Source organism: Momordica charantia, assembly GCF_013281855.1.
Source record: "Momordica charantia cultivar OHB3-1 chromosome 8 unlocalized genomic scaffold, Mcharantia_2.0 BLBB01000008.1, whole genome shotgun sequence".
Taxonomy (NCBI): Eukaryota; Viridiplantae; Streptophyta; class Magnoliopsida; order Cucurbitales; family Cucurbitaceae; genus Momordica; species Momordica charantia.
In genome coordinates this window covers 16,664,054-16,675,634 of record NW_028275166.1, presented here as the reverse complement: position 1 = coordinate 16,675,634, position 11,581 = coordinate 16,664,054, and the positions used below count along the sequence as shown (strand labels likewise).

At 37.4% G+C, this 11,581-nt stretch overlaps 1 protein-coding gene across 1 annotated transcript; it reads right to left on the bottom strand.

The window, feature by feature from the left end:
* Positions 1-5,232: 5,232 nt before the first annotated feature.
* Positions 5,233-7,420, bottom strand: LOC111024989 (Pentatricopeptide repeat (PPR) superfamily protein). The gene has a single exon (XM_022302825.2). The coding sequence runs from the start codon at positions 6,951-6,953 to the stop codon at positions 5,406-5,408; it is 1,548 nt and encodes a 515-aa protein (XP_022158517.1). The 5' UTR covers positions 6,954-7,420; the 3' UTR covers positions 5,233-5,405.
* Between the last annotated feature and the right edge of the window lie 4,161 nt (positions 7,421-11,581).

Below are 11,581 nucleotides of genomic sequence, written 5' to 3'. Positions count from 1 at the left end.
TATTCTTCAAAAATAAATCTTTTTCATATCACGGTTAAATATTGAAAATATGAATATCATGCATATTCATCTAGCGCTATCATATGCACTATGCATTTGGAGTTACATTCATTAGTTGTGCCAAAGTAAATATAGATATCATGCATAAATATGCATTGTGCATTCATAGTCACATTCCATTGTTTGAGCAAAAACAAAATAAGTATCATGCATACATGTTGCATCCATCTAGCTTTCAGTAGACGTATACATTATTGTATCATGCATTCAAAATTATTACATTGATTAAATCAAACCAAAATACAATGTCATTTGTCATTCATGACAATAGGGCAATGCACATTGATGCACCCATCCATCATAAGGTAGTTGCATTATAGGCCGCGTAGCAACTTCCCATGGAGCTTCCTGCAAATCGCTTTAGCTTTTTCTCGGCCTTTAGAGTTATAGCTAATTGATAGGCCATACTAAATTGTCAGCGACAGGGTACCCAATCTTCATTAGCTATTTATAAGGAGCTCTTTTGTTTACAAGGGGATGCGATTGAATAACCGATCAATGCCTCACCTGCCTAGGTACCTACGTAGTGTAGTGTTAGTTGCCAGGATGAATAGAATTAGTATGACCTCTCACTCGGATGTTAGACTCCCGCTACGATAAGTACTGCATACTGCCATTGGAAGTTCGCATTAGCATGAACACGTGGTTTTTGTTAGTCTTATCGTCATGCGTTAAGTGCATATTTCATGCACTTGGCAAGTTTAAAAGAATCTCTAAACCCTACACTTAGGTGGAACATCCTTATTAGAAGAAAAAAGTTTTATCACCTCGGTATTTCGACAGTCAACCGAGTCGACGCCCGTTATGGCCGAGCCGACCAAGATTTCCTTTGGTCTCGTTCCCATTCTTTGTTTGAAATGACCTAGATATGTCTTCCTTAGCCACATATTTCAACAAACTCCATGATAGAGCGCCGTGATTTACGCTTACCTTAAAAAGTCATTGAAAGCCCTATCGGGAGTCTTGTCGGAGACCTTGCCTATATATAGAAATCATTTGCCTCTATCCTAGGTACGCGAACATTGTATTTTCTCTCGAATACTTGTATTCTTCCTGACTTAGATGTTGGAGTATTTTCTTTTGTAGGTCTCCTCCTCAACACGTTTCAGCTCATCTTCAAGGTCATCCTTCCATCCGCACCAAGCTCACAAGCTTGGCCATTTTTGTGATCAAACATTCATTCGGTTAAATCGAACTCGATCCAAATGGAGGTCGAAACCTGTGTTAAAGCCAGGTTCGTTGCATTTTATCTTTCGGTTAAATCGAACTCGATCCAAGTCGAAGTCGAAGCCTGTGTTAAAGCCAGGTTCGTTGCATTTTCTCATTCGGTTAAACCTGATCCAAGTCGAGGTTGAAGCTTGTGTAGATCCATTGTATTTTCTCATTCGGTTAAATCGAACCCGATCCAAGTCGAGGTCGAAGCCTATGTTAAAGCCAGGTTCGTTGCATTTTCTCATTCGGTTAAATCGAACCCGATCCTAGTCGAGGTCGAATCCTATGTTAAAGACAGGTTTGTTGCATTTTATCTTTTAGTTAAATCGAACCCGATCCGAGCCTAGGTCGAAACCTGTGTTAAAGCAAGGTTCGTTGTATATATCTTCTGGTTAAATCGAACCCGATCCAAGTCGAGGTCGAAGCCTGTTGTTAAAGCCAGGTCCGTTGCATTTTCTCTTTCAGTTAAATCAAACCCGATCCAACTCAAGGTCGAAGCCTGTGTTAAAGCCAAGTCCATTACATTATATCTTTCGGTTAAATCGAACCCGACCTAAGTTAAGGTCGAAGCCTGTGTCAAGCCAGGTCTGTCGCACTTATCATGTTGATTAAATAGAACCTGATCCAAGATCGAGGTTAAAGCCTGTGTTAAGTACAGGTCCTTTGCATGTTTGAGATCCCGCCTAGTGTCAAGCTAGGTCTGTCTCAATCACGCTTTCTTTGAATAAAATTTTTGCCGCCCAACTACTGTCTTTTTGCCTTTATCTATCCTTTTAATTTTGCAAGAATACACAAAATGGGGCAAGCTGTAGACACCGTATTTGGTCCGACTTAATTTTTGTTATTTATCTATTTTTTTATTTTATTTTTATTAAATTGTATTTTAATTGTTTTGGTTTAAAATATCATAAGTTTACTTTATTATAAGTTTTAATGTAAAGTTTTAATTAAATTAAATTTAACAAAGAAAATAAAATTTGTTTAAAAATAATTTGATTTGATTTGATTTTTTACTTTAATTTTATAAATTAGGCTTTTTATTTAAATGATTGATTTTTAATAACAGTTTTTCCTCTTTGAATTTTTCCTCGTCAAAGCCACGTAACGTGGCATCTTCTCCTTCCTTTCCTTCCCCTATTTTCTCTAACCTTACCATTGTTACCGTTGGAGCATTGTGTATTTAAAAGACACACATACAAAGACACAAAAGACACAGGAACACAACACATAACAGAAGGAGAAAATACTAGCCCCTTAGAAAAACTCATTTTTATTCCTCTCTCTTAAAAAGGGTCACCTTCTCCTTTATCTTCTACCTCTCACCACTCACTTTTTCTCCTTCTTCATCTTCTACCTCTCACCACTCCCTCTTTCTCTCTCCACAATAAACTCCAATAACCCGCAAGACCGGCGAGCATACACAACCAACCCACGCGAAACCTCGGTGGCGACTCCAAACCCTTATCTCGAAAGAGACCCTTCAGGGGATGACGTTGGTCGCTTCGCGTCGCAATGACGTTGTGACACTAGACATAGGCCCTCTGACCTCATAAAAGCAAATTAGTTGATAATTACATTCTACAATTGTAATTGCACATAAAATATGATAGTAGATTATCCTAGGCTCTACAGCAACCCAAAGCGGTTCGTGAGAGAGTCGAACTTAGATTTCTAGAAATTGTCAAGTAATGTCTGACGTTTTTTCGTCTAGTGTGTGTTTTCTCTCAAAACTAAGACAGGAAACAAAGGGGTTGTGTTTTATAAAGAAGCTTGATATTTGCAAATCCAAACCACAATTTTATCACCAATTTTACCCATAAACTTCGATTGTAGTTCGAATCATTTCATTTCATTAAATTCATTTTGAAGCAAAAGTCCTTGAGGATTTGACCTCGAAATTACTTCCTTGCATTACTTGTGATCGTGTACGCTTGCACGTGTATTTTATCTTTTGAGGTAGAGAATACCGTGAACAAAATAACAAGAAGTCTCCACTTTAGAAAAACTAAAGTATGCCTCTCAATAACTGTAGCCAGAATAAAGTTAGAAGTTTGTTAAAATCGCTTATGATGCCTGTCTCTTCGAACTGTTAGGAGTCTCTTTGATGGAGGTTAGACTTTTCTTGAATGTATTTCTTCATGATGGAGAATTGCGGCCCAACACTCTTTACTTTTTGATTGATCTCTCTCTCAAGCTATTCTTCTGTCGCTTGCCTCTAGGTGGTCTACTAGGCTGGATGGGGTTCTTTTTCAAACAAACATCATTATTTATACTCATCGTTTGAACCGCTACTCATATCTTATGTAAGAAGGACTTTCATTTTCTATTGCAGATTTGTACATCTGGTGCAGATTTAGTGAATTGTAGTGTTGTATCATTCTAATTATAACGTACACTCTATCCTCACAACATAGCATAAGTGCTCCCAGCATTCCTAAAACATCTATACTTGACAGAATTTGATCAAATACCTTCGAAGTATAATGCTTTCATGACATATGCCTCAAATGATAAAAGACACTCCAAGTTCCAGAGATACGTCATTCTAACTATCTTACACCATCATAACTTCTCTTTTTTCTTAAGAAAACAATGGTCTAAAGGCGATTTATTAACTACTTTGAAAAGTTATCACTTCTCCAAATTTTGATGTGTCTTTCTACAAGTCCAACGTTGGCAACCTCACTCACATCACTTTAAACTTAACTCTGATGTTTTAGTGTCACTGGAAAATTTGGGTGTTTAGGAGCATTTAGAGACTCCGATGGCGATATACTATTAGTGGTCGAATCTTTTTTGACTATCATAGGTCCTGTAAAACTCACAGAAGCATCGACACTAATTGAAGGTTTCCAGAGGACACATGAAGCTGATCTTCCTCCATTATGGGCTGAGGTCGATTCCTCGATCCTTTGGAAGTTTCTTGTTAAATATGGACAAGTGGCAAATGAACTCCAAATTTTTATAATGACCTCGAAGAAAACCTTAGACGAGGTCACATTGCATGCTTTCACTTCACTTCATGCTCTTGTATGTTTGCCAACAATGAACTAGACTGTCATGTTCAAAAAAATAGATGGTCGCATATATGGCTTGAGGACCAGCCACCACTAAGGGTTAATGATAATGAGACCAAAGATACTAAAAAAACTATCTCCTAGTTTTTCAGAATGATGAGTTCAGGGCAACCATTTTTTTCTTTAAATATATCTTAGAATGTGTATTTTAATACAATTTGTTATAAAATAATTTCATAATATTTAACAAATAATTTAGAGTAAAGAAAATATAAATTTAATTGAAAACAAATAAAATTTTAAATAATTATCTTTAAAAAAATTTATAAATTATAAAAAACAATGAAGATTTTAAGAATGGGTCTATTTTAGTCATTCTAGCAATATCAAACCATTACTATTAATGTACGAAATACCATAACCTTAAGAAGTTTAAAATTTGAATTTACCTAACACTAATTTTTACATCACAATACAACTAATTTTTCGGCAATTATTTAGGTCATTTTATTTTTTTATTTTCTATTTTTTAAAATTAAACTTAGAAACATCAATTTCACGGTTCTTTTACTTTGTTATATGGTTCATAAACATTTTCAAAATCTAAATCAAATTTTAAAGAAAAAAATAGTTTTCAAAATTTTATTTTTGAAAGTTAGGCTAAAAATTCAATTATTTTTTCAATAGAGGTGAAAAACTCACTAACAAAATTGTACAAAACTGGTAATAGTTATCAAACACACACATTTGTGTGTATTTTAAAACTTGTAATAATTTAATCCATGCCATGAAAAAACTCATTAATGGAAAAATAACCCTTTGCTATGCCATGATTCACTTCTCATGTAGTTTAAAAATACATTTTTTATAGAGCGATCGGTTTACAGTCTCCGTTCTAGGAAAATCAATAATGTTATGAACCAAGTCATTATAGAATCATAACTAAATCAATAATGGTATGAGCTAAGTCATTATAGATTCATAACTACAAACGTTAATTATTACATACTAAAGTTCATGGACTAAATTGTTATAAAATTTAAATCAACCAGTAAAATGAAAATCCATATACTAAATCATTAACTCAACGAAGTACAAAATTTGCAGTGTAACTAACTAGAAGGTAAGCATTTGCATGTGCAAGTTTAATCTATCGAGCAAATCGTAAATGCCATTAGAATCATCAGCCCCAACATCAAAACCTGAGAAGAATTTACGCAAAGAGCCACCCACTTCAATACAACTCTCCCCAGCCATCTTCTTCATCCCTCTATCTTTCATGGCCCTCCGGCAATCTGCTGCCTGCTTCCACATCCCAACTTCAGCAAACATGTTGGCAACCATCACCACATTTCCGCCCCTCCTCGGCTCGAGCTCGAGCAGCCTCTTCCTTGCTTCCTCTGCAACTTGAGCCCCACCATCGACGTCTCGAGCGTTGCACGCACTCAGCAATGTCCTCCACACAATCGGATCGGGCTCCACAGGCATACTTGTGATGAACTCGTAAGCCTCCTTAAGTCGACCAGCACGACCTAAAACATCCACCATCGAACCATAATGTATCATCCTCGGTCTAATCCCATGTACTCTCTCCATAACGTCGAAGTAATGGTAGGCTTCATCTACCAATCCGGCATGGCTACAAGCACATAAGACACCAATATAAGTGACATAGTTTGGGACTATTGGAGAGCTCATCATACTTGTGAAAAGTTCAATGGCTTCATTGGCAAACCCATGTTGTGCTAGCCCCAAAATCATTGCACTCCAAGTCCATACACTTCTATCTTTTAAACTATTGAATACAAGCCTTGCACATTCGATATTTCCCGATTTTGCGTACATATCGACGAGGGCGGTGCCCAACTGCACATTCAAGACCATCCCTCTTCCCACCACTTGAGAATGAACCCATCTCCCTAAGCTCAAATTACCAAGTTCAGCGCAAGCCGATAGTATAACCACCATTGTAGTCTCATCCGCCTCAAAGCCATGGTTTCCCATTTCCAAAAAGTACTCAATCGCTTCATCAAAGCAAAAATTCTCCACACAAGCTGTAATCACCGCATTCCACGAGACCAAAGTTCTTTCAGACATTTCGTCGAACACCCGACGTGCGCCCGACATTCTTTTGCAAGACCCGTAAAAATTAATCAGAGTGTTCCGAACGTAGACATCCAAATCTAAACCGAACTTCACGGCATCGGCGTGGAACTGCTTGCCTTTTTGGAGCATTGTGAGCTTCGCGCAAGCCTTGAGAAGAAAGGGGAAAGTAAGGTGATTGGGTTTCAGTCCTCGTATCCGCATTTCCCCAAATACCCATATCGCCTCTTGTGGAGAATCGCTCGAGGCGTATCCCCTGATGGCGATATTCCAGGGCAAAGAGGCGGAGTGACGGTCAGAATGATGGAGGAGAGAGCGGGCATGGGATAGATTTCTGGAGGGCGACAGAGCAGCGAAGCGGAGGAGTTCAGTGGTGAGAAATGGGTCATTTTGGAGGCCAGAGATGAGAATTTGGGCGTGAATTTGGAATAAATGGTTTGTTGAGGAGCAGAGCTTGAGAAGGGTGAGGAATTGGTGCTTTCTGGAGAGGAAATTAGAACTGTGATTGTGTGCGTTGGGTGGAAAAATTTGATGGACGGCCGTGATCGGAAGTCTAACCATGCAATTGAAATTCTTATGGCCTCAAAATCCCAACATGCGAACTTCAGTTGTATAAAGGTATGCTTAAATAGGGATCAGAAAACTAATGGGAAAAGAAAAGAGAATGAAGGGAAGAGGCCAAAGGGGGTAAAATCAAACCTCGAGTTCGCCAAGGAGATTTCTGAATTGGCTGCTCCTTTAATTGGCGGTGATTTCTTCGCTCTCTGCCTCATTTTTCCAATCTCTTTCAAACGCGAAATACAATTTACTCCAAATGGAGAGTGACGGGCTACCACTGGCGTACGGCGCCACGGAGCTGTGACGGATCTCCGTCAGTGGTGCGGCGGCGCGTGTCGTGGCCGGTGGATGGCGAGGCGAGAAGAAAGAGGGAGTGAAGGGCGGCTGGGATTGCTGGAGCCGTACACAAGGAAAATTGAAGGGTTTTTTGGGCTGATCGGCCCACTTTGAAATATATCCCATGTTTTAAAACCTATGTTTTGTAATATTTTCCTCACTACCTTATTTGTCAAATTGCTCTCTCCCCTCACTCTCTCCATCACCTCACTAACTTGGGTAATAAATCCACTTTTCCTAGTTATTTTTATTTGAAAATTTTTGGTTGCTTCTCGTCGTTTTCTCTCTGTCTCATGTGCCTCCCTATCTCGGTGCGTCCTCCGGGAAACGAGGTTTTTTTTCTTAGTTTTATTTTTTTTCCAACTTTATGTTTGATTCGTCGTCCTAATTCGCATTTCATGGTAAGTTTTCATTTTTCGTTCCCCAGTTCCCTCTTGTTTCGAATTTTTTTTTTTTTTTTTTTTTTTTTGTATTTCGTTCATCGTCGCACATGTTCCATTTATGTTATTTTGAATAAATACCTAACCATTTTTCATGTGTTCGATTTCTATTATTTTCAATATATAAATCTTGTTATGCTCTGGTTTCATATTCTTTTCTTTATTCTTCCTCAACTCACTAGTATATTGAGCAATTGACTGAGAATGATGATGATAATGTTTTAAGGTTAGGATGTTTACACGGAGCAATGGATATACACATCATTGAGAGTGAGAGAATAATATCGAGAGTGAGTGTAGACACTAACACAGAGAGCAAATAATAACGAAAGTAACACCGAGATCGAGACCGAGACTAAGAGCAGACAGCTAGGCGAGAGCTAGAGCTTGAGCAAGAGCGAAGGCTAGAGCTTGAGCAAGAGTGAAGGCGAGAGCAAGGACAGGAGAGCAAATACTAGGACAGGAATCAAATACTAAGACAGAGAGTAAACCCAACCGAGAGCGAGAGCGAGATAAAATACAGAGAAATTTAGTATTATTATTATTATTTTACATTATTGAAGAATTCGAATTTTTACATTAGTGGAGAAATAGAATATATAAAAATATTTAAAATTTGTTGGAAACCTAGCACATCTAAGGCCACATTGCCTCTATTGCCCGCAAACGAGTCTTTAATGCTGTCACTCTATCTTCGAGTTCTTTTTTCTCCTCCTCCAACTTGTCAATTTATTCACGATCTCTGTTCTCCATCCTTTCGAAGAACATACATCTTTCTTCTTGCAGGCGTAACTAGTGTTGCGTTGAGTAAAGAATCTACCTACTCTTGCGATGCCTTTTTTCTCATCCTCCAACTCACCCCTTGTAGGATCTTCATATGGACTTTCCCCTCGTAATAACGTAGTAGGTAGTCTCATTCTATTGGTAACTTCGTTGGACGTTTTCTTTATATCTATCATGTACATAACAAAAGATAAGAGAAAACAAGACAAATAATAAAACTTGAATGCAAATGTATGTCATATATATAGAAGATAAAAGGAAGTAATATTCTTTAAAAAAAGAAAAAAAAGAGGAAATAATATTCATTGAATGTGGTTAGGTTAGTATGGATTTGGTCTAATGGTGCGAGCTTTTCGAGACATAATTAATTTGTTACAAGTTTATAGTAATGGGGAAGTGTGATAACTCTAAAAAAAAGAGTTATTTTAGTAAATAATTGGGTTAATTCATGCTTTAATGTGATGATCTTTATCTAAGAAGCATGCTAAAGTTAGAAATTGAGCGAAAAAGTTAATTATCATATGCTAAATCCTCATGTTGCTGAATTTATACAAGTTCTTGCTTATTCGGTTTAATTGTGTAGAATTTGGAGAAGTTGCTGAGAAGCAGCAGAACGCCAGAATTAGAGGAGAAATGCCGGAGCGTTGTTGTCATGTCAATGCTGGAGCATCGCTTGCTGCAGAAATTCCTAGGCAGCGCAGTAACACGCGGGATTTTTACTAATGTCCGTACAACGTACGTTTTACTGAGTTTTGCTCTAATTTTCGAATGAGCTATAAAAGTAACAAGATAATGGTTGTCTCACCATCATTCCCCTTGGGGAATGGATCCTAAGAGAGAAAATACTCCAAATATGGTGCTGAAGTTGAGGAGAGCATACCCATTTCGAGGAAGAGCTGACGACGACGAGTAGCTGCTGCTGGACCTTGTATGCTGGTGGTCTCCATCTGCGTTTTTTTCTCTTTCTCTAGAATGGGTTGTATCTTTTCTTTACCCATTTTTGTTTTCTCTTTCCCTCATGAACTAAACCTCATTTTGAGGGAGATTCATATGTTGTGTAACTATTGAACAACCAACACTCTAGTTGTTTTCTTCTTTCTATTTAATGGAGCTGTCCGTATTTTCCTTCATCTTACTAAACATTGTTGGCTACCTTGTTTAGTATGCTAGTTGTATGACTCGGAAGGGATTATCGTTAGTTGACTTACTATATTTGTGTTTATCTACTTTTTTCTAGTAGGTTCGTGGATACTTAGGAATGGGGTCCCCTAATCATGCTTAGAACTTGTTTTCATTGCTTGGGTATCTAGCAACGGGAGTTATGAGTATTCATGTTTGGGTATCTCAGAAGGGAACTACATCGAGTTGAGTAACAGTAGTCGATTTCATGCTATAGTAGAGGTTGAGATTTAGTGAAAGCATAAGGAATCTCCCTCATTTCCCTATATCTGTTAACCTCTTATTCGCATTTTGTGTTAAATTATTTCTTTATCCCAACATTTGTTATTACAGTATTTATCTCTTGGATTTTTTTCTGCATTTTAAAGTATTTTTCTTAGTTTAGTTATACAAATACTCATTATCCTTTATTTGCATTTTTTGGTATCCTTAAATGCATTCTTAGAGTAATATCCTTAGTCCTTGTAGATTCGACCCCGTTCGTACTACAATCAATGAGTATAATGTACACTTGCAGTTGTATCTATCATAGTTGTGAGGATGCAACAAAGTGCAAACGTCAAATCATGATACCGAGAGCGAAAAAACTAGAGTTAGGAGCCTGAGCCAAAGGTGTATATTATACGAAAATTTATTTCAATAAAAATTTAACCAACAATTCATAAAAGATGAGGACTATATAAAATTATATTTATGCAAAGAAAGAAACAGGGACTGATATCGAAGGCATCTACATTTCCAATGCTTTCAAATGTGCCTCCAATTCGACAACTCAATGTACAAGTTGTCTTTTCTATATCTTTCGTCGTCGTCCAGTGTTGCACTCGTCCTTAGCCATTCTTTCAATTAAGGAACAGGTTTCCTCTGTCTCTTTTAATAAGAATCTTGCGTTGTTGAGTTCATGTTTGATGGTATGAAGTTTTCTCTTCAGTTGCCGAATTTCCTTCTCCGCTTCTCTTAAACTAAGCACCGTAGAATCCTCATGAGAATTTTCTCCCACTAAAGAAGATGGTATCATTAATGGACTTGTTGCCTCCTGAGAACACATTTCTTTGCTGCAGAAATGTATTTCTTATAGATGACAATATAACGTAAAGGTTAGAATGATTTCACAACTTTGTTTCAAAGTATTATTATATATAGGAGTAGGAAGATAGATGGTTCTAAAGGAACATTAAATGTAAGTTTAAAGATATAAATAACGAAATAAACATGACCATAGATCAAGGTGAAAGCACACTGCACATGAGATACATTGCAGCATTCCAAAAAAGGATAACTTTTACTTAATACCACTATGCACCCATGGCAGTGAGCTTCCAAAGATGTTACCAGATCATTGAGCTTCCTTTGCCAATCTTCCAGTTTGTTCGTCCAAGCGATCACTTCGTTCAACAACATCTCTATGTAGTTATACGTTCCCTCTAACACGAGAAGTTGATCCCTAGATTTTGCTAGTTCCCAAATCATACCATCCAGCTTGCTTTTTATGCACGAAAATTGTATTACGATTGGATCTTCGAAATTCCAACACCAAATGATGACACTAAATTTGTTTTTTGACTGTTTGCCTTGTCCGACATTGTATGCTTACTATATGTATGATAAATGAGAAATAAGGGTAGAAAGAAAGACAAAGCTAAGAAATGATGATCGGAAGATCTAGAGGAACGCCGAATCCAAAAAATTTAAGCGGCAATGAAAAAATGGAAATCCCTCTTTTTTTGGGAAAATTTTAAAAGCACTTTCAATGTCGGTCAATAACCGACATTAAAATTCATCGAATAGTGTTGGTTTCAGACCATCATTGAAAGCTTTTTTCTCCTTCAAAATTGAAGAACGGGTTTCCTCTGTCCGTCATTGTTTCCTCCATGTTTTTATTTTTTATCGTCA

Coding starts and splice junctions, on each gene's coding strand:
- LOC111024989 (XM_022302825.2), bottom strand. CDS start 6,953: ATGGTTAGACTTCCGATCACGGCCGTCCATCAAATTTTTCCACCCAAC.